Source organism: Macaca thibetana, chromosome 2, assembly GCF_024542745.1.
Source record: "Macaca thibetana thibetana isolate TM-01 chromosome 2, ASM2454274v1, whole genome shotgun sequence".
Taxonomy (NCBI): Eukaryota; Metazoa; Chordata; class Mammalia; order Primates; family Cercopithecidae; genus Macaca; species Macaca thibetana.
Genome location: NC_065579.1, coordinates 184,332,072 through 184,356,423, shown reverse-complemented (window position 1 = coordinate 184,356,423; position 24,352 = coordinate 184,332,072). Strand labels below are relative to the sequence as shown.

At 36.6% G+C, this 24,352-nt stretch overlaps 1 protein-coding gene across 4 annotated transcripts in view; it reads left to right on the top strand.

The window, feature by feature from the left end:
* Positions 1-24,352, top strand: part of CADM2 (cell adhesion molecule 2) — a 1,083,199-nt gene that overhangs the window by 910,204 nt on the left and 148,643 nt on the right. For all 4 annotated transcript variants that reach the window (XM_050782110.1, XM_050782111.1, XM_050782109.1 and 1 more), the window contains 2 exons: positions 618-770; positions 3,569-3,706. In XM_050782110.1, coding sequence (XP_050638067.1) covers positions 618-770; positions 3,569-3,706 — 291 coding nt within the window. The remainder of the gene's footprint in view (positions 1-617; positions 771-3,568; positions 3,707-24,352) is intronic.

The window sequence follows — 24,352 nt, the reverse complement described above, 5'->3', positions numbered from 1 at the left end:
TGTGAAAATGAGTGTCTTGTGATAGAAAAGGTGATTCAGACGAAAGACTACATTAACTTACAGTACAGCAGAGGCACCAACCAATCAGAGCAAATTTAAAAGTCGGATAGTTTACAGGTGCCTTTCTGCTCAGTATCAGCTCAAGTTTAAATAGTTCAAGTGCCTCTACTGCAGGGAGCTTTTAATATGCTAATATTTTTGTTGTTGCCTTGGAAGGCCTGCCTCAGTCACAGTTTACCAAATTTATCTCTCCATAGAAGTGAACCCACTTTGTTTATAGTTTTTCTTGGCACTGGTATTCTATGAAAGATTTGCAGAGGAAAGCTATGTTTATCAACATCAGTATCTACCTCATCTAAAGTATTGTATTAGATGTAATCATGTAATTATAAAGTGATTTCTGAAAACATTAAGGAGCACCTAATTCTACTTTGATTTTTAAATATCTGATAAAATATTTTAATGTATTTAAACTTTCTTTTAAACTGTTCCAAGAAGTAAGATTTCAATGTATGGCCAAAGAAAACATTTATTGTATTGTGTTGAAAATATATAGTCTAAAAATACTGACTTTTTCTGATGTTCTTATTTACGTTTTCAATATTTTCTCTTTCCAGCTTTAAGGGACAATAGGATTGAGCTGGTTCGCGCTTCCTGGCATGAATTGAGTATTAGTGTCAGTGACGTGTCTCTCTCTGATGAAGGACAGTACACTTGTTCTTTATTTACGATGCCTGTCAAAACTTCCAAGGCCTATCTCACCGTTCTGGGTAAGTGCAAGGGACTAACACCATGTAATCACACAACCAGAGTGATATATATTGCTACAGCAACATAATTCAATACAAAAATGTATTTCAAAGACTATATGAACAGATATGGTTTAATCCTTTCTCTGCTATATTTTAAGAAAGGCATTTTAAAATCATTCACTTCCTTTCTGCATTTTATAAAGGGACAAAGACAGAGAGATTCAAAAACGTATATGACTGCTAGAAGACACACGGCTATTTTGTTTCTTAGCCAGCAATAGACACCGGTTCTCTTGATTCCAGCTAATTTTTTTTATCACCTAATCTATATGTTGTATATATTCTAATCCTTTTCCAAAATGACACAATACTGAGCATAATGAGTTCACCTTGTGTTCTATACTGTGCTCCTTTATTTGATCATGTGAGCCACCTGATAAGGGCCTTTCTCGCGAACTTGTGGCTCTCAGATATGACCTGCTTGTGTATTTAGTGCATTTAAGTGACCCTGATATTTCCATGTGCCTTCTCTCCTTTTAAAATTCTATTTTCTAGATTCCTAAATGAAGTACCTAATGTCGCTTGAGCTTGCAGCTTGTAGTTTCTTTGTGTTTTTATTCTCTAAATATTGGGCCATTTTCCCAAAGGTGAAAGTGACACAAAAAAAGCAATACATTCATAGAGATTCTGAGGAAATAACGTTGCAGCTCCGAGCTCTCTGTGATTCCACAGACGTCAGTGCCCCAATCAGCTGAAATTGCTGCAGTTCATTGAAACACACCTGTGTACTGAACAAGTTAGAGGAATTTAAAGATTGATTTTTTTTTTTTCCCCTAAGCTTGCCCTCCTCTTCAGATAGAAAAAGGCACAATGTTGCATTTAAAAGGACTAACACATGCTGTTCTTTTGGGTGGGAATATTAAAGCTAATCCAGCTAGTGAATTGGTTTTGTGCATAGGATATAAAACATATTTCTTTGCAAGTCACACTGGGACTATTTTATAAAAATCTTCACAAGTTTGCCATTAAAGACAAAATATACCCACTAAAATGGAGGATTTCAGGATAACAACTGCATAAGGTTAATGTATTGTTCTTTAGAGAGCCAATTTGAAACTCAAAGAATAGATGACTGATGAATTCAGTTTATTAAACGGTGATGTGGCAGCGATTTTTTAAAAAAGAAAGCAGGTAATATGTAGGTGAAGATAAAAAGATGTTAAGAGGAGTTATGTTAATTTTTCATGCATCTTTGTGGTTACTGTGTTACTGTTGTTTAATTTGTACTTCTCATATTGGTGCTTTCCAATATTCCTTTTCTTTCTTTTTTTTTGTTTTTTTGAGACGGAGTCCAACTCTGTAGCCTGACTGGAATGCATTGGCGTCATCTCAGCTCATTGCAACCTCCACCTCCTGCGTTCAAGCGATTCTCCTGCCTCAGCCTTCTGAGTAGTTGGGATCACAGGCGCCCACCACCACCCCGGCTATTTTTTTTTTTTTTTTTTTTTTTTGGTGTTTTTAGTAGAGATGGAGTTTCACCATGTTGGCCAGGATGGTCTCAATCTCTTGACCTCAGTCTCCCAAAGTGTTGGGATTATAGGCGTGAGCCACCGTGCCTGGCCACAAAATACACAGAGGATAATATTCTTTTTAAGCTTTAAGAACTATGAAATCAGGAAAGAAAGAAGCAAAAGTTAAATTGTAATTTGGTAAGGGATAGAGAAATCTGTTTGTGGGTTTTTTTCTTCAATGCAGTCTACCTTTTAAAATCTCTACACTAGTAAATTGTAAAGTATATTGAATGATTGTTTTTAAGATTTACACACAGGTATTTTCACAGGCAAAATTTTACAATTGAGGCCAGGCACAGTGGCTCAGACCTGTAATCCCAGCACTTTGGGAGGCCGAGGCTGGTGGATCACTTGAGGTCAGGTGTTTGAGACCAGCCTGGCCAACATGATGAAATCCCGTCTCTACTAAAAAGTACAAAAATTAGGCCGGGCATGGTGGCTGACGCCTGTAATCCCAGCTCTTTGGGAGGCTGAGGTGGGTAGATCATGAGGTGAGGAGTTCGAGATCAACCTGGTCAACACGGTGAAACCCCATCTCTACTAAACGTACAACAATTAGCCAGGTGTGGTGGCACCCACCTGTAATCCCAGCTACTTGGGAGGCTGAGGCAGAATTGCTTGAACCCGGTAGGTAGAGGTTGCAGTGAACAGAGATTGCACCACTGTACTCCAGCCTGGGTTCAGAGCAAGACTCTATCTAAAAAAAAAAAAAAAAATTATTCTGGCATGGTAGCACACACCTGTAATCCCAGCTACTTGGGAGGCTGAGGCAGGAGAATCACTTGAACTCAGGACGTGAAGGTTGCAGTGAGCTGAGATCGAGCCAGTCCACTCCAACCTGGACAACAGCGTGAGACTCTGTCTCAAAAAAAAAAAAAAAAAAAAAAGAAAAGAAAAATTACAATTTAATTTAAAAAACTACTTTGAGCTATATGCGTCTTACATACTTTCTTGATTTTCTTGATACTATGTATGTATCTGTACACATATACATGTGTATGGATATGTATATACATTTATGTGTATGCACATGTATATACATTTGTGTGTATGCATATAGACATATACAACTATGTATGTATACACACACACACGAAGCAGTTTATTACATAGTAGTTCGTTAACTTGATTGAGAACTTCTTGTCAATTAACCATCCAGTTCAGTTTCATGTGTGAAAGTAATAGACATAATAACAAATCAGCCCTGAAGATTGATGCTCACTTCATCATTTGCTTAAATTTCAGGTGTTCCTGAAAAGCCTCAGATTAGTGGATTCTCATCACCGGTTATGGAGGGTGACTTGATGCAGCTGACTTGCAAAACATCTGGTAGTAAACCTGCAGCTGATATCAGATGGTTCAAAAATGACAAAGAGATTAAAGGTAAAGAAGAGAAAAATGAAAATCAAAATTAATGTGCTGAAACCAGTATGACATGTTAGGAAAAAGTCATTTTACATTATTTTTCAAACCATAGTATCTCTTACAGATTACGCATCATTTCAACCAGATTTACTCATTCTTAAGGAAGGTAATTTTACAAGGTATATTAATATATAAGTATAATCCCTGTGTGCCTCATTTTCCTCTTCTGTAAAATAGGTTTAAAAATAATATACACCTTATGGAAAAGTTGAGGGAATAATTCAGTTAATATATGAAGAAACGCATAGATTCATATTTCACAATAATAAGCAATTAGCACATATTAGATATTATTTCAGAACTCACATATAATATTTAAGTTAAAGACAGAGAAACTGTATAAATTATTTCTTCAACTTTGTTTTGGGAATTACAGGGTTCTGAGAATAAAACTGGTTAAATATCAATAAATTTGATTCCTGTTAATTCTCATGAAAGGCAAAAATGTGTACTTGTCTAAATAAAAGTGCATACTTTAAATTCTTTATACACCTAAATTTAAACTCCCTCTCTCTCTGTCACACACACACACACACACACACACACACACACACACAAAAATGAAACATACGTTCTTTAGGAGGGGAATAAGTTTATAAGGGTGATGGCTTAGTATTTAAATATAATAATGTTTATGATGATTATTAAAACATAATTCCTATACCATTGTAATATGTATTATTTTCAACATTATCTTCTATGAGACGGGTTTATGCAAACCATTCTGCTTATTTTAAAATGTTACTTATCTATTTACTTTTAAGAGATAGGGTCTTGCTCTGTCACCCAAGCTGGAATGCAGTGGAATGATCATAGCTCACTGTACCTCGCACTCCTAGACTCCAGTGATTTTCCCGCCTCAGCCTCCTGAGCAGTTGGGACTACAGGCGTGCATGACCATGCTTGGTTAACTTGTTTTATTTTTTGTAGAAATCATGCTACAAAATCATGCTATGTTGCCCAGGCTGGTCTCGAACTCCTGGGCTAAAGTGACCCTCCTGCCTCAGCCTCTTAAAGTGCTAGGGTTGCAGGTGTGAGCCACCATGCTCAGACGTTCTGATTATTTTAACCTTTAATTGTGATACCTTATATCACACTAATTAATTCTTCGTAATGGGCATGCAGGCTTAGCAGATAACATTGCCTATATTACTGAGAAATTGTGATTATAATCCACACAATTGTTTTTATCAGTTTCCTATTTTAATTACTCTTTCTCTGCATATTTTTTCCCAAGAAAAGGTCCTCATCCATAATTTTGCCCTGATCACTACCTTTGCCTTAGTATTTCTAATAAATATACATCATTGGATTATATTTTGAGAAATGCCAGTCCCAAGACACAAGTTAGACGTCTTATTATGCTAAATTATATTTCAGGTTACTATGTAACCTGATTCTTGAATTCTGTCAAGGCTCAGTAACATCCATTCTAATTTTGCCTCTAGGATATGTTAGTCTAGGCATTTCTGGACTTGGTTAGATCTCTCTTTAATGGATGTTCCACACTGCTTCCAGAGTTATCTTACTACAACAAGAATCTGATCCAGGCACTTTTCTGCTGAAGCATTTCTAATGGAAAGCCCTAAACTTTCGAATAAGTTTAAAATCTGCTTTCTGTAGCCTGTAAGAATTCTCCAGGCAGTGAACTCTTACACATCACATATTTCCTTTTGTGTGAAGGTCTTGGCTTGCACTAAAATGCACTTCTTATGTACAATCCTTCAATGAATTATTTTATTACCTGTATGTTTTTTCTTCCTAAATTCTGACACAATTAGTTAATTCATTTGTTGTTTACTTAGTTCTCGCTTTGTTAGTATTTTGTTTGTGTTCCAAGGATTTGCCTCTCTTGTATCCTCAAGAAGGTCATACACTTTCACATATTAAGTACCTCACTAGTATTGATTGATTGTTTTTCACATTGTAGCTGGATGACAAACCCATGATATACTCAGACATTTATAAAGGAAGTGAATTTTTGACAAAATTGGCCTCTGTGTTAAATGCCAAACGGATTTAATCATACACTGGGCAGGAGGGGAAAGATTTTTGCTCATATGAAGAAATATGAAAAGTTTAATCTTGTGAACAACATATTTTAAAATCATCTGAACCAAGATCAGAACAACAATGAAGACAGAAATAGGTACAGAATCAGAACATGGTTCTATGCTGTATTGAAAACTTGTGAAGATACCATTTTTTCTATGCTCTTCAATGCACTGCCATTTACAGAGCATTTATCTCTACACTTGCATCTATCTATCTGTCTACCTGTGTATCTGTCTATCTAATCTTGTAATTCTTTAGCAGGTTTACATCGTTTGTCTCTCTAACCAGATGGTGAACTTTCTGAGTGGCATATATTTTATATTTGTAAGTGTATATGTAAATACAGTTAGGTAAAGACTACTGCACAAAGTGAATATTCCCTATAGTTGCTGTTTCTGGATATGCTAAGCAAAATGTCACTCGTCCGTCTTTTAGCAAACCCTCCTCATTTAAAGGAGTAATCCACCTTATCCGGCACTATTTTCTCTTTTCAGAGATAAAAATTTGACTTCCTATTACCATCTAACTGTTTTAAGTATAATATCACTTGACACGTTTTAAAAAGACACTCCCTAGCGTAAAATAAGGCAAACGGAAAAGACTGGCTAATCAAATTGAATTAAATTAAATTCAATACAAAATTGTTAAAATGCCTCTCAATTTCACAGTATTCTATGGTGCATTGGTGAAGATGCAAATGAAGAAACCAAGAACCTTGAGCTGTAGCTGTTTACGATGTCTTTGGGGTTATCAAACATGCTATGGAGAATATTTTCCTAAAAATTGACACGTTTGTACGAATCTTTATCTTTTCTCTGTCACTACCTAACATATTAATTTTATATCCAATTTTCTGGGTAAAAGTCACTTGAAAGGTCTAGTTTATGGAATTTGTCCATACTTGATTATAGAACAGTGGTTCTGAAGCTATAGCCATTGAGCACAGGGCATCATCAAGTACAGGGTTTGCTGAATCTCAGATTATCAGGCCTTGATCCAAGATTTTCTGGTGGAGCAGGCCCACGGGGAAGCCTGAAAATGTGTGTGTTTACCATTGTGTTAAATGTGTGAGTGATGTTGACCTCCTGTTTCAGAATCACATTAGTATGAAGAATATAAAATGAGGAGTCTCAGTAAACTGTATAGAAGTCCTGCCTCTGTCTCTGAGCTTTATTTTTCTCCTTTGCTAAATAAGGATAATAATGGTTGCTTCAAAGTGCTTCTGCAAGAATTCCGTATAAAGCAATATGAATGAAGTGTTTTCAGGGTATAAGGAATCATTGAATACATTTTAGCTCTTATTATCATTATCATTGTAATTCTTATTTTCAGGAAATCATGATGAGTTGTACCAATTCCTCAATTAGTCCTAGAAATATAAACAAATAAAACAAAAATATTCCTCCCAGGCTTTCACAATTGAGAAAGAGATATAAAAACATAAGATGTAACAGACACAGATACATGAACTGGCTACAGTTTTCTGCAGAAGTAGCAGATATCAGCCCTACTTTGTGGGAGAGGTTAAGGCTCAACAGTTCATTTATGGAAGCAGGCACTCAGTAAATATCTGCTTATTGAGTAAATGTGTCTTAAACAATGTATAAACCAAACAGTGACTGAGGCAAGTCTCAGTCAATTTAGAGGTTTATTTTGCCAAGGTTGAGGATGCGCCCAAGAAAATAACACAAATCACAGAAGCATCTGTGGTCTATGCCTTTTCCAAAAAGGGGTTTAAAGACTTCAATATTTAAAGGGGAAGGAGCAAGCAGGAGGGGAATAAGAGGGGGGAAAAGGGGTTTGGGGGAAGGGTAGACAGGGAGGCAAGTGGTTACATTCTTGTGAGAGTTTGATTATCTCTCAGTTCATCTACATTTTACATGAGAAAGAGAGTACAGGAAAAGTAAATTATGCACTTGTCTCTCAGTCAATCTACATTTTACATAAGATAACTATGTGAATAGATGAAGTGGAGGAAGGAGTCAATTATGCACTGGTCTGGGGTAGGCAGAGGTCAGTCAATCTACATTTTACATAAGATAACTATGTGAATAGATTAAGTGGAGGAAGGAGTCAGTTATGCACTGGTCTGGGGCAGGCAGAGGGATTGTTTCTGGTCTTTCTCTGTCTCATACCTGTGAAGTAAAGCTGGTAATTTGCATTGTCATGGTTAGACTTTACAGAACTCTGTTTTAGGGCTAGTTTATAGGGACAGCGTGTATTCTGGTAGATTATCGGACCCAGAAGGAATTTCCTTGTCAGCAATTTTGGAGAGAGACCATTTGGGGAGATACATGGCCTTCTGTTATTATGAGGCTATGACATAGGTTTGTGAAATTGTGGCTATCATTCCGTGAAAAAAAAAAGAAAAGCTTTTTTTTTTTTTTTTTTTTTTTTCATTTCTGAGATCCCAAGCTTAACTTTCCCTTTGGCACAGTGATTTTGGGATCCTGAGATTCCTATTTTCTTTCACAAAGGAGTGGAATTCATCATATGTGTTTGGGACAAAAGTAGGTGGTGGGACACTTTGAAGACATGAATTTCATATATCTACGCAGAGTAACAGCATGTGATTGAAATAACTCTGAAACTTTATGTGTGGTATAGGCATGAGAATAAACAAAGAGGCAGGGTTCAGTTATGTCATGAAAGAGCTTTTATTCCAGATTAAGGTTTTGAAATTTATTCTATAGGCAATAGTGAAGCTTTTTTTTTATAAGCTTTAAAAAGTAAAATGAAACAATCGTAATTTCATCCAACTCTGTTTTTTATCCCCTCTGTGTGAGTTTTACTCAGAAATTCCTTTGGTGCCTCTGGGCAGAGCTGCATCCAAAACCACAGGTAGTTTCACTGCAGCCTTTAATCTTCTGCATAGCAAGAAAGTGAATATCTGCCATTTAGTGTGAGAAAAGATGTGCATTGCCTTCCTAAGTCTGTCAGCTCCCTGAGAGCTTATATTTACATTAAACTTGTCATTCCATGTATAAGTTTAGTTCTGTGCAGTTTGAGGATTTACTATTACCAAACTTTGAGATCTTTTCTACCTAAGTAGCTTTTATATTAATGCATTAGGCAGCATTCTATGATAACCCTTAATTATCCACACCCTTGTATCAACCCTTCCCCTAGTGCATAGGAGATAATTGTGAATATGATGCGATATGATTGTCTGTAATATGTTACCTTATATTACAAAATGGGTTTTGCAGACATCACTGTGGGTCCCTTTTGAGTTCATCAAAGGGAGATTATCAAGGATGGGTCTCATTGTATGAGAAGAATGTATCTCTGACTTTAAGAATTTTAAGAATGTACATTTTAAGAATGTGCCCTTCTTATTTCTTAAAGTCAGAGATACACTCTTTTCCTGGCCTAGAAGAAAACAAACAGCTATGTTGTGAATTGCTTATGGGTGCCATGTGGCAAAGAACTGTGGGTGACCTCTAGGTGCTGAAAGCAGTCCCAGGTGACAGTTAGAACATAGGGACATCAGACATGTAGTCTCAAGGTAATGAATTTAGTAATTTAGAATTTAGTAACAATCAGAGAGCTTGAAGAGGACCCCAACTCAGATTGAAATTAAAGCCCCAGCTAATATCTTTATTTAGCCAAGTAACACTGAGCAAAGGCCAAGGTTAAACCATACCCTGACCCCTCACTCACAGAAACCATGAGATAATAAATATGTATTGCTTTAAGCCATTAAACTTACAGTAATTTGTTACACAGCAATAACAGGAAACTGAGATCCAGAGAGACAGGATATTTTTTCATGGTCACACATCTAGCAGTTTGGGGGGAAGTCTGAAGACTAGCTTATTAGTTAAGAGGCATTGCAAGCCCGAGCTGGTAAGTACCTAAACTAATGGATGACAATGGATTTTTTTATGAATAAATGATTCTGAAAGAGAAGATAATTTTCAAGTGAACTTGGTGAATGATCTGGACAGATGGAGTAAAAGCAAGCATTAAGATTATAAAATTTAGGTGCCTAAATCACTTGGATAATGAATGTTTGCTCATTAAGAAAATGAGAGGCAGTAGGAGAAATTAACACACACACAAATTATAATATGTTCATGATATGGATTGGCTATGTCCCCACCCAAATCTCATCTTGAATTCTAGCTCCCATAATCCCCATGTGTCGTGGGAAGGACCTGTGGGAGGCATTTGAATCATGGGGGTGGGTTTTTCCCATGCTGTTCCCGTGATAGTGAATAAGTCTCATGAGATCTGATGGTTTTATAAAGGCAGTTCCCTCCCCTGCACGTGCTCTGTTGCCTGCCACCATGTAAGACATACCTTTGCTCTTCCTTTGCCTTCCTCCACAATAGTGAGGCCTCCTCAGCTATGTGGAATTGTGAGTCCATTAACCCTCTTTTTCTTTATAAATTACTCATCTCAGGTATGTCTTTATTAGCAGCATGAGACAGACTAATACACTAATGAGATGCTGCTGTAAAGTTACCCAAAAGTGTGGAGATGACACTGAAACTGGGCAACAGGCAGAGAGATAGGGACAGCTTGGAGGTATCAGAAGAAGACAGGAAAATGTGGGAAAGTTTGGACTTGCCTAGAGACTTGGAGGGCTCAGAAAGCAGGAAGATGTGGCAAACTTTGGAACTTCCTAGAGACTTATTGAGTGGCTTTGATCAAAATGCTGATAGTGATATGGACAACAAAGTTCAGCCTCAGGTGGTCTCAGAGGGAGATGAGAAACTTGTTGGGAACTGGAGTAAAGATCACCTTTGCCATGAAAAGACATTGGTGGCATTTTGCCCCTGCCGTAGAGATCTGTGGAACATTGAACTTGAGAGAAATAATTTAGAGTATATGGCAGAAGAAATTTCTGAGCGGTAAAACATTCAAGAGAAAGCAGAGCATAAAAGTTGGGAAAATTTGCAGGCTGATGATGCAGTAGAAAAGAAAACCCCATTTTCTGGGGAGAAATTCAAGTGGACTGCAAAAATTTGCATAAGTAATGAGGAGCCAAATGTTAATCACCAAAACAATGAGGAAAATGTCTCCAGGGCATGTAAGAGACCTTCAGGGCAGCCCCTCCCTTCACAGGCCCGGAGGCCTAGGAGGGAAAAATGGTTTCCTGGGCCAGGTCCAGGGACTTCTGCTGTGTGCAGCCTCTGGACATGGTGCCTTGCATCCCAGCTGCTTCAGCTCCAGCTATGGCTAAAAGGGGCCTACATACAGCTCAGGCTGCAGCTTCAGAGGGTGTAAGACCCAAGTCTTGGTGGCTTCACCATGGTGTTGAGCTTGTGGGTACACAAAAGTCAAGAATTGAGGTTCTGGAACCTCTGCCTAGATTTCAGAGGATGTATGGAAATGCCTGGATGTTAAAGCAGAAGTTCGCTGCAGAGGTATGGCCCTAATGGAGAACCTCTGCTAGGGCAATGTGGAAGGGAAATCGGGGTCATAACCCCCACAGAGAGTCCCGACTGAGGCACTGCCTAATGGAGCTGTGAGAAGAGGGCCACTGTCCTCCAGACCCAAGAATGGTAGCTCCACTGACAGCTTGAAGCCTGTACCTGGAATAGCTGCAGACACTCAATGCCAGCTGTGAATGCAGCTGGCAGGGGAGCTGTACCCTACATAGCCATGGGAATGAGCTGCCCCAGGCCATGGAAGCCCACTTCTCACATCAGTGTGACCTGGACGTAGGAGCCCACCTCTTGCATCAGTGTGACCCGGATGTGAGACATAGGGTCGAAGGAGATCATTTCAGAGCTTTAAGATTTGGCTGCCCCGCTGGATTGTGAAATTGCACAGGGCCTGTAGATCCTTCATTTTGGCCAATTTCTCCCATTTGGAACAGGAATATTTACCCAATAACTATATCCTCATTGTATCTAAGAAGTAACTAACTTGCATTTGATTTTACAGGCTTACAGGCAGAAGGGACTAGCCTTGTCTTGAGACTTTAGACTGTGGACTTTTGAGTTAATGCTGAAATGAATTAAGACTTTGGGGGACTGTTGGGAAGGCATGATTGGTTTTGAAATGTGGGGACAATCTGTGTCTCCATCCAAATCTCATCTTGAATTGTAGCTCCCATAATTCCCACGTGTTATGGGAGGGACCCAGTGGGAGGCAAATGAATCGTAGGGGAAGTTTTTCCATGCTGTTCTCATAATAGTGAATAAGTCTCATGAGATCTGATGGTTATATAAGGGGCAATTCCCCTGAACATGCTCTCTTGCCTGCTGCCATGGAAGACATGCCTTTGCTCCCCCTTTGCTTTCTGCCATGAGGCTTCCCCAGCCTTTGCTCCTCCTTTGCTTTCTGTGAGGCTTCCCCAGCCGTATGAAACTGTGAGTCCATTAAATCTCTTTTTCTTTATAAATTACTCAGCCTCGGGGGTGTCTTTATTAGCAGTGTGAGAATGGACTAATACAGTTCATTCTTTAAAATGTTGAGGTTGAGGCTGGGCACAGTGGCTTATACCTGTAATCCCAGCACTTTGTGATGCTGAGGCAGGAGGATCAATTGAACCCAAGGCTTGGACACCAACCTGGACAAAATAATGAGATCTTCTCTCTACAAAAAATTTAAAAATTAGTTGGTTGTGGTGGCACATTAGTCTCAGCTGCTCGGGAGGCTGAGATTGGAAGATCATTTGAATCTGGAAGTTTGAGGTTGCAGAGAGCCATGATAGCATCACTGCATTCTAACCTGGGTGACACAGTAAGACCTTGCCTCAAATAAAAGAGAAAAAAGTCTGAGGTTGAAGTAATTATAATTATGCAGAATTTAAAAGGTTATGCTTACAGTAGATTTTTGAAGTTAAGTGATTTATAATGAGGAAAGAGATTTTGACTGTATAAAGGTCTGGCATTTTGTAAGTCTTAGCCTTTTAAAATAGCCATTTCTCATTATGTGTACAGTGTTCTTCAAACAGAACTTCTCTCCACATGTGCTCCCTGCCCTGAGAATCATGCTGTGTATACCTGGATATCCATGAAAGCTGGACTCTGTAGTGGGTCACTGAAGTTTGCCAGTATCTAATGGCATTACCATTATTCTATAAGCATGATTTACTTATTATATACCATGTGTTTCAAAATGTTTGGCCATCAAGCTCGAATTGACATTAGCTATGTTTCCTTGTGTGAGTAAGTCCTTGCCATACATTTTAATGTCAATCAAAGATAGTGCAGCTTCTAATTTTCAAGTTAGCAAAACACAGCATAATTTTACTGTAAGCTACTTAGTAAATAATATATCGGCAGCTGGGGAAGAGTGAATTTATCAATGCTGTGTTTCTCAAAAAGTGGCCTTTAGACCGCTTAGATTAGAATCACCTCAGGTGGTAGTTTACAAAATGCAAATTCCTGGTTTTAAAGTAGACTTACTAAGAATTCCTGGTTGTCAGACCTAAAAATTCTATTATTTCTCATGTATCTATAGTGGTCCTTATTACCAATAAAGTTTCAGAACCCATGGGATTAGAGCCTAATAAGCAAAGCATTAATAGGTATTTAGGAAAGAAAGGAAGGGACATCCTAAAGTACTAAGCTTAGAAAATGACTTTTAACATTCTGTGTACCTTATGAGTTCTTTCTTGGAGGGGCATTCTGTACTATGGAATCGGGATGTACTTTAGTATTTTAATGTTTGAGAATTACAACAATAATTGCTGTAACCTACATCTTAGTAATATTCTCTGGCCACATAACTCTATTTTTTATTTCTTTATTTCTTGCTTGCTTATTTTACTTTTTTTTTTTTTTTGGATTAAGCTTTGTGGAAACTACTTGATAAATGGTAGATTATATATTTATTTACTTTATTTGGTGTTGCAAAACTGGTTTTGTCCTAAGGACTCATTTAACATCAGTTGTATAAAACCTTAATTTGAATGAGTAAAATATTAACATGTAAACCAGAGATCACAAACTCTTTGAAATTAAGTATAAAAGAAGAGGAAGAGATTTGTGTCCCCTGAGTTTAAAGCCCCTGCATCATGTATAATAAGAATGAATTTAAAATATCATTATTTAAACTTATAGTATATGCCATTTATTTTTTTAGCATCACAAAGTGCTGGGATTACAGGCATGAGCCACTGTGCCCAGCCTCAACCTCAACATTTAAAGACCTATTATTTTTATGTTCCTTTATTTACACTTACTGCTTTGAAAGTGGCCTTGCCATTTCATCCAGAATATGCTGGGCACTATATAACGTGAGAAAAAAAAAATGAATAGCATTTACATGTGGATGTGTATTTCTGTGTGTATGTGCACATAGCTTGAACTTTTCTCAATGGTGTTAAATGCACTGCCTCAAGACTTTCCAGGCAATACTAGGAGATACGTAAGTCACTCTGTAGAAGGAGATATAATGATTGTCCCATGTGTATATGAGTGGTAAAGGGGAAAGAATATTCACCAGAAATCGTGGAGAGTCTTTACTTTTTCATATTTATTTTAAAAATAAGTTTATTAAGATATAATTGACAAAAATCAATCTATAGATATTTACATTTTGCAATTTATTAAGTTTTGACAAATGTCTGTAGTAGTGAAATCATCACCACAAACAAGATAAAAAATGTATTTATTATCCCCAAAAGTTGATTCATATGCTTTCTAACATCTTCCCTGTACCTTCTCTGCCCACCCTCCACCTCATTCCCAGGAAACCAATGTTCTGCTTTATGGTACAATAGATTAGTTTGCATTTTCTGCAAGTTTGCATAACTAGAATCATAGGGTCTGTACATATCTTTCTTTTTGTGAGTCTCAACATAAACATTTTGAGACTCATTCATGTTGTCGCACGTACACAGTTTCTTTTCTGTTTCCTTGCTGAGTAGTATTCTATTGCATGGATATATACACCACAGTTATTTACCCGTTTACCTAGTAATGGACATTCGGGTTGTTTGTAGTTTGCAGATGTTATAATAAAGCTACTATGAACATTTGTGGGTAAAATTTTGTGTGCCCATATGTTTTCATTTTTCTTAGGCAAATGCCTAGAAGCGGACTAGCTGAATTGTATGGTAGCCATATATTTAATTTTTGAAAGACCTTGCCAACTTTCCAAAATGTTTGTACTACTTCACAAAATCCAATTCATTTATTGTATTACACACACACACACACACACACACACACACACACACAGTTTGTTTGTTTGTTTTGAGACGGAGGCTCACTCTGTCGCCCAGGTTGGAGTGCGGTGGCGCAGTCTTGGCTCACTGCAACCTCTGCCTCCCGAGTAGCTAGGATTACAGGTGTGCGCCAACACGCCTGTCTAATTTTTGTAATATTAGTAGAGACAGGGTTTTGCCATTTTGACCAGGCTGGTCTCAAACTCCTGACCTCAGGTGGTCTACCCACCTTGGCTTCCCAGAGTGCTGGGATTACAGGTGTGAGCCACCACACTCAGCCGTATTACCATTATATTTTAGTTTTATGAATCATGCTTTAGTTTTGTATATGAGAAATTTTCATCTACGCAAGATCATATGCTTAGTTACAGAAATTTAGTGTTGTTATGAATTCTTATACATTGTTGGAATGGAAAAAGTTTCGGTATGTATATCATGAGACACATAAAAACATTTTTTTTTTTTACTGGATTTTACATAGTGTCAAGAAATTGACCAAATAAATTGTTTCTTTTTAAACTTGTGTTTAATTAATGTTGTTAATCAATGTATTTAATTTAAGGGTTAAAGCAAGTGCATACCTTAATCATCTAGCACTCAGAAGCCCATGAGTAACCCTGACATTATAATAACAAAAATATTCAAATTTGCTAGCTCCATAGCTCTCATCTGGTGATGGAGAGACTTAGTTACTGCTCAAGTTTTCTTCAGGTTATTTCAAAAAAATCCTTTACGGCTTCTTCATATGCGAAGAAAAATACCTCTTTCATTCTTTAACTTTGGATTTTTCACGGAAATTCACTTCATGATCCTTGTGCACATAGTGGGAGAAGGTAGCTTTTCCCATTACCTTTGGCTAATGACCGTCTTTGCATGCATAAGATATTTTACAAAATTTATGAATCATATTTTACTAAAATTAATGAATTAATTATTTGATTACACTGTGTCTATGACAAATACAATAATTAGCTGGACGTGGTGGTGCACACCTGTAATCCCAGCTACTGGGGAGGCTGAGGCAGAAGAATTGCTTGAACCTGCAGTGAGCCAAGGTGGTTGCAGTGAGCCAAGATGGCACCATTGCACTCCAGCCTGGGTGACAAGAACAAAACTCCATCTCAAAAAACAAAACAAAACAAAAACAAACAAACATAAAAAGACATTGGATCCAGTTTTTCACAATATGATCAAATTGACATCTTAGTGTAGCAGTATCTAAATGACTTGGTAAATTACCTTCCATTTGTGTTGGTAATGGGAAGTTGATTGAGATAGATTATTTTACTTATGTTATAGTATAGGTTACAGTTGGATCATGAAGTTCAAGTGCATTCACTGTCTACTATTTTATTTACTAGTTTGGAAACAAAATGCTCTGTTTCCTGAAAGTAGTCATTACATAAAAAGTCTTCCAAGGTAATCTTCCAAGAGAATAACCAATCTTACTTTTCCGTCACATTTTTCTCTTCAATCAATAATTCTAAATTTAAAGTGTTATTTGTATACCTCCCAAATTGAAGCCAAACATGTTGTTAGCTATGTTTATTTATTTTCACATAGCAACATTATTTAGATATAATTAATGTCATCAAATTCATGTAAAGTATACAATTTAATAGTTCTTTAATAAATTCACAGAACTATGAAACGCTCACCACAATCAATTTTAAACTTTTATGATTCTACAAGAAACCTATTAGTGATAACTCACAACTTTTCCCCAACTGTCTCCACCCCAACTCTAAGTAACCACAAATCTACTTTCTGTCTGTATAAATTTGCCGACTGTGGACATTTCATCTACAAAAATATATAATGTGTTTTCCGTGATTAGCTTAGCACAAGCTAATATCATCTGTGTTGTAGCATATATCAGTACTTAATTCTTTATAATTGCCAAGTAATATATCATTGTATGCATATTCCATATGTTATTTATTCATTCATTAGTTGATGTACATTTGAGTTTTTATGCTTTGGGGCTACTATTTTAAACTCTGCTATAAAAATTTAGGTGCAAGGTTTTGTGTAGAAATATGCTTTCAGTTCTCTTGAATATATTCCTAAGAATAATATTGCTGGGCTAAATGGTTTCTGCTTCATATACCTTAGGTGCTCTCTTTATGTAGATGTATATGTATTTATAATTGTTATATCTTTCTAATGGGTCGTCTTTTCTATCATTTTGAAATGATTTCCATTATTTTAATAATATATTTTATTTTAAAATCTGCTTTGGCTGCTATTCATATAGTCAGTCTAGCTTTCTCTTGTTTGCTGTTTGTATCACATATTCTTTTTTATCCTTTAATTTTCAGTCCATTTGTATCTTCAGATCTAAAGTGTGTCTCCTGTAGAAAGCATATATTTTGATCATTTAAGAAATCCAGTTTTATAATCTCTGCTTTTTGATTGAATTTTTAATCAACTTACAAGTAATCTTATAATCGATATTGGTTAATTTCCATGTATGATATTATAATAATTGATATAGGTCTATTTTCATCCATGATTTTACATTTATCTTCTATGTTTTATGTAATTTTTGTTTTGTATTCGTTCTTTACTACTTTATGCTATATTAAGTAAATATTTTTTAGTTTAACATTTTAATTCCTGTAACAATTTTTCACTTTGTTTTTCAATTATATTTTTGGTAGATGCTCTCAGGCATATCATATATCTTACCTTATCAGAATCTAAATCAGATTCATAATAACCTAATTCAGAAGATACAAAAACATTACTACAATATAGCTGTTTGCTCTTTCTCCCATTTTTGTAGTATCGTTGTTAAACATATTACATTTTACTATGTTAAAAACACAACAACACATGGTTACAACTACTACTTCAAATACTGTTATGTCTTTAATGAAGCTGAGTAAAGCAAGGATAGCAAGTACCTAAAATTTGTCACATGAAACATATTATATATGTTTTTAATTCTCCTAATTTCTTCCTGCAAATTCAAGTTACCACCTAAAATCATTTCCTTATGATTTTGTGACGGAAAATGTGACGGAAAAGTAAGACTGGTTATTCTCTTGGAAGATTACCTTGGAAGACTTTTTATATAATGACTACTTTCAGGAAACAGGATAAAAACTTACTTTTATCCACTTCCTTTGTCCTGTTATTGTCAAATATATTGCATTTTCATATGTTATAGACCCTGTAATACAATGGTAAATGATTGTTTTACATTATTAGTTTTGTTTTCCTGAAGAATCTTTGTTCTGATTATTATTTTTTAATCACTTAAGAGAAGAAAAGAAGAAACATGCCATTTTAACCTCTTTTTAATTATAAAATTACCTTTACTGGTGCTTTGTTGTTGTTGTTGTTGTTGTTGTTGTTTAACTATCTGAGATCACTTTCTTTAGCCCAACTTTCTTTAACACTTCTTATAAGGCAGGACTGCTTTAATAACTTCTCTTAGATTTTGTTTACCTGAAAAATATTTTATTTTACCTTCATTTTCAAAAAATAATTTTACTGGATGTAAGGTTCTTATTTGACATTTTTTCCTTCTTTGAGCACTTGGGATATGCTACCCAACTACCTTCTGACCTTCATCGGTTTTGATGAAAAGTCAATTGTCAAAGGAGTTCCTTGTTTTTTTGGAGTTCCTTTGTAAAAGTACCTGTTTTGCTTGGCTTATTGTTTATTGATTTGGAGGAGCTATTTCCATTGCAGTGTGAAGTCTCTGATGTCATTCCTCAGGAAGCACAGGCTTTGGCACGTGCACAGTCCCCCTAGGATGATAATGGCTTCAGAAGGACTCTCACTGAATGTCTTTCTTTCCTGTCGTCTCCGTTAAGCTCTCTGCTTATGTTAGTATCACACCCAGTGATCCCCCTTCATTGTTTGCCAGCTGGTTGCACTACTGTTTTCAATAATGCTATGTGCATAAGGTGTTCCACAGCTTGATCCATTTAAATCCAGAATCCTTTGCTGGGTTTTTTTGTTTCGTTTTGTTTTTTCTTGAGGCCAGTCTTTGACATTTTCTCTAACCTGTGACGACAGGAAGGCCCTTGCTAGTTGTCTCTTCCTCTGGTTTTCTTTTATAAACTAGATGGTCTGTGGTTTAGCGTGCTTATCTCATCTAGACACAAGGGCTTTCTTACTTGCTTTCCTCCAAAGTCTCCACTTTGAACTTCCCCCAACTCTGTTCCAAATATTTGGTTTCCTTAGAGAGAGGTTCAGAAAAACACTTCCCTGTTATAGCTGGCTTCTTCCCTGGGCAAAATGGTGGTAGCTTCTGGTCTTCTTGTTTTGTCTCTTCTGGGTTGAAATTTCCCCTCTATAAGTGAGCTAAAGTGAGAGCTATTGGGGTCCCTTTATTCTTGGCATATGAGCAGGGACTGGGAGAAAGAAGACAGCCCCAACCTTTCAGCCACACCACCTGGAATGCTGGCTTTGCAACCAAGAGTAATAATGAGTGAAATAAGAAATGCTGGCCGCCTGCCTCTTCTGGAAAGGACCGTAGTCCTTGGTTGGGGAAACATGGATCTCCACCTTGGGTATACCTACCCGGTTTTTCTCATGCCGAGTTGGGGATAAGGTTGAATTAGGGAGCAAGGTATGGTTCAAATACCACAGACTCTATCTGTTCTTACTAAGATTTCTAGTTTTTTAAAATAATTATTTGTTCATTTGCTATAAGCCCTTAGCACAATTTTCAGAGACCTGAAACATGTATGTGTGTTTTAAAATAGTTTTCACTAGTTATGGTTGTTTAGCTGGAGAGAAAGTCTGCAGAGCTACTTATTTAGCATGACGTTCAGGAGTTGCCCCCAATTTCTTTTTCGTACTCATATATTTTCACGATATTGACTCATAAATTATTCTAATTTATCTCCTTAAAAATATATTCCTCTCTTTATGCTTACATATCCTTTTGGCTCTCACTTCCTGCTAATTTTTCATAGATAAAACCTGAATTTTTCTTATTTTATATTCAAAAAATATCTTTATTTTTTGCCTCTATAGGAGATGAAATTATTTTATAATTTTCTTTTTCCCTGTAAGTATAGATAATGTTTAGTAATGTTATTCCCCTTTTCCTTGTAAAATTTATATGGAAAAATATATACAAATTGAAAAGATTTAACAGCTAGGTATATTTTTAACTCGGTAATTTTCCATTTAATTTTTTTCTTTTTAGTGATATTGCCAATCTCCTTTCTTCCGCCTGTTGTCTATGGTTAAATGCCTGAACTCCCAACTCGAGGAAGTTCGATAAATGGGACTCTAATCTAGTTGGTCTGCAGTGAGAATTATAATGGTCTGCAGTGAGAATTACAATGGTCTGCAGTGAGAATCACAGTGGTCTGCAGTGAGAATTACAGTCGTCTGCAGTGAGAATTACAGTGGTCTGCAGTGAGAATTACAATGGCTGTGGAAAATAGCAAAGACAGAACTGACAAACAAAGGGCAAATACAGATCTGAATAAAAGAAAACAGTTAGTCTGTCTAATTCCAGATATTTTGTCATATCACTCTAGATTTTGTACTCTTCCAATACAGAAACTGATGAGAGGATTTAAAAAGAGATATACTACAAAGACAATCAATTAAAGACTGACAACTGTCCCCAAATTACACATATTGACATAGAACAAATCTACTTACTAGAAGGAAAAGAAGCTTTACCTGGCTGATTGCAACCATTATTTTAATGAATTGAAAACATACTTATTAAGCATCTATGATGTTTCAGATACTGTCTTAGATGCTGGCTATACAAACTATAGAGAAATATAAAACTTAGGAATTTCTGCAGAGGAAAGAAAGAAAGGAGAGAAGAAGGAAGAGAAAGAATGAAAAGAGAAAGAAAAATAGTAAAAAAGAAAATAACAAAGTTAAAAATTTAATCTAACCTTTATTTTATGAATACATAATTTATATTGAACCTTGTGAACGTCCCAATGGGTAATTTTAATTTTTAAATGATGTGATTCTCAGAATACAAGGTAACCTGTTGAAAAATAATTTTAAAAACCCTGGTAGTACATGGTACATAGAAATATTATAATATATTCAGAAACTTAGCATTTCACAATGTTTTACTGATGCAAGTGATTCATTTATTCATTTTCACTACAGGTAGATGAGGGGCAGGTTGCTTATTCTTACATGTGCTGAATGCGCAGGACTTCATGAAACAAATAGTTTGATTACCAGAAAATTGCATCATCATAGATGTTTCAAAGAAGTCACACTTTCCTGCTGCTACAGAAATTGCTCAAATGCATAGATATTTTTATTTTCTTAAAGCTTATTCTACTGAATAGACTTAAAAATAATTTTCTGCCACATTTTATTATATTTTGGACATGCAATGAAACATCATTTTAAATATGTTTGAGGAGAAAGGACATTCTAATGTAGACAAATACAGAGCTCACCCTGAGGCTTCGTTCGAGTCAGGTAATATATATACCTGGTTCTTGTAGCACCTCTGAATGTAGATCTGGGAAATAACATTTAAGATAAATTTTATGAAAAGCATTGACATTTTACTTGTCTGGGTAAACTGAAAAAGAGACTTTGATATTTAGATAAATGAAGTATCTCCTCTTAATAATCCTCCATAAACATTATTTTTCTCATCTGACCTTTTCAGATCTATTAAGAAGAGCTGAATTTCAGTACTATTCCTTGCTAAGTGGGATGGTTATCCATGTTGCCAATTAATGGTGGGGCCATACCTGTAAGAGTCAGTTTAGAACCAGGATTATGACTGGTACTTCCTTAAAAAAGTTGAAAATTATAAGGACTTTTAAAAATCTACCCTATTTCAGACAGGAGTTGTATGAAGGGGTGCTCAAAGGCAAGAATGAGATTTGCCGCAAGAATTTGTTTGAGGTCTTTTTCAGTGCACAAATGAATGTGGTTACCAGACTTTAAAGTTACACAGTATAAGATACAGTCTTACTATGTTTGGTCTAGAGACAGTTTAAAACAAATACAAAATGAAAAGCTTTGCTTGAACATTAAAGAAAAGTGTTTTGTAAAATATCTTTGAACATTTAACCTTAAGATACACACAAAAAAGTATTGACATTTCCTCTAAGACAAATTGCCTTTTAAAGTATGCGTTGAAGTTACTGAATGAGTTAGCCAGACATAGTTACTTTAGGTCAGTTAAGAAAGAAATAATGGGGAAGTTGTATTTAGTTTTCAGAAGTTTGATTTGCAGAACTGTGAAGCAGTAATTACACATGTCCAGTTCTCCACTGAGTTCGTTCACTCCTAATTTTTTTTTTTTTTTTTTTTTTTTTTTGAGACGGAGTCTCGCTCTGTCGCCCAGGCTGGAGTGCAGTGGCCGGATCTCAGCTCACTGCAAGCTCCGCCTCCCGGGTTCGGGCCATTCTCCTGTCTCAGCCTCCTGAGTAGCTGGGACTACAGGCGCCCGCCACCTCGCCCGGCTAGTTTTTTTTTTTTGTATTTTTTAGTATAGACGGGGTTTCACCGTGTTAGCCAGGATGGTCTCGATCTCCTGACCTAGTGATCCACCCGTCTCGGCCTCCCAAAGTGCTGGGATTACAGGCTTGAGCCACCGCGCCCGGCCTTTCACTCCTAATTTTTGACAATAAAGCCAACTCTCATGTAATGCGTACATTTTCTGTTCTCTATGAGATGAGGTCATGAATCTAGCTCACTGGTTATGGCAAAAAATCACTAAAGGACCACTGACAAAAATTATGTGGATTCAGACTAAATTCCTTGATTCCTCCCCCAAAACTATCATGTTATCCATCAAAAACCACTTTAAGAAACCCTACTTCTGAAAATAATAGTAAAGTTCCAGTTCCATATAAGCATAACTGTTTGGGACACACTAAGACCACGCTGTTTTGCTCATGGTCAGAGAATTCAAGACCCAAATAGGATGTGCCACTTAATAGCCTACATAATTCCTAAGAGATACCTTCAAGTGATGAGAACGCATGGAAGTTTCAGTTTCTAAATCCTGCCTTGTCCCCAGTATGGTCTATTTAACTTGGAATGGATTAAAAAGAACTGGCCTAGTCTAGGTAGGTGGCTGATAAAGAGGTCTATTTCAGGATTTGGGGAAAGTATTTCATTATAAAAGTGAAGGTATTGGCGGGCGCGGTGGCTCACACCTATAATCCCAGCACTTTGGGAGGCCATGGCAGACAGATCACCTGAGGTCGGGAGTTTGAGACCAGCCTGACCAAAGTGGCGAAACTCCATCTCTACAAAAAATGCAAAAATTAGCTGGGCGTTGTGGCGCACACCTGTAATCCCAGCTACTCAGGAGGCTGAGGCAGGAGAATCGCTTGAACCTAGGATACGGAGGTTGCAGGGGGCCAAGATCACGCCACTGTACCCCAGCCTGGGTGACAGAATGAGACTATGTCTCAAAAAAAAAAAAAAAAAAAAGTGAAGATATGTTCTTTTTCAGTCTGTATAAATAGCACCAAAATTGCAAAAGTGGAGAAAGCAAAGAAACCAAAGTAGTTGAGATTATACTACTCAAGGTATATTAGCATCACTGTGGAGACAAGGCAACTTCTCTAGAAACTTCACTTAAGAGGATTTTCTTTTTCCAAAACTTCAGTCTAAAAGTGGCCAGAAACTAGATATAGAGCCTGGTGGCCTAATATTATAAACCTAGGGAAGATAGATATGAAAGTATCTCTTGAAATATATTTTGTGAAAAAAATTGGATGTAAGAAAATCCAGATATCTTGGCTGCTTATTTATTTATTTATTTATTTTTCCCCAGCTAACCTAACTTGAGGCATTTAAACTTATTCACTTTGGGTGCTCCAGCGCTCAAACCTACATTTGCTATTTCTCTTTTCACCTTAGTTCTTGCTAAGACAAAAGATCTAATCTCCTGAATATAAGGATATTGCTATTCTACAATTTAAATTTTATAAAGATTAATATAAAAACTAATAGAAAGTCCTTTATCTTGAGACTTTACCAAGAAATGTTCAGGCAACTAATTTTCATTAACAGTTATACTTGAGGAATTTTTCGTTCGCTATGTTTAAAAATTTTATTATAGAAAAATTTCTGACATATGCAAAGTAAGCACAATAATAGAATGAGACACTGCATGCCATCACCAGTTTTAAATGTATCAACATTCAGCCATTTTTTTCATCTATCCCTCTAATTACTCTCCACTCAATTGTAATTATTACTATAACTTACAGTTATGTTTTTTTTTTGTTTTTATTTTGAGACGGAGTCTCACTCTGTCGCCCAGGCCAGAGTCAGCGGCGCCATCTTGGCTCCCTGCAAGCTCCGCCCCCGGGTTCCCGCCATTCTCCTGCCTCAGCCTCCCGAGGAGCTGGGACCACAGGCGCCGCCACCTCGCCCGGCTAATTTTTTGTATTTTTAGTAGAGACGGGGTTTCACCGTGTTAG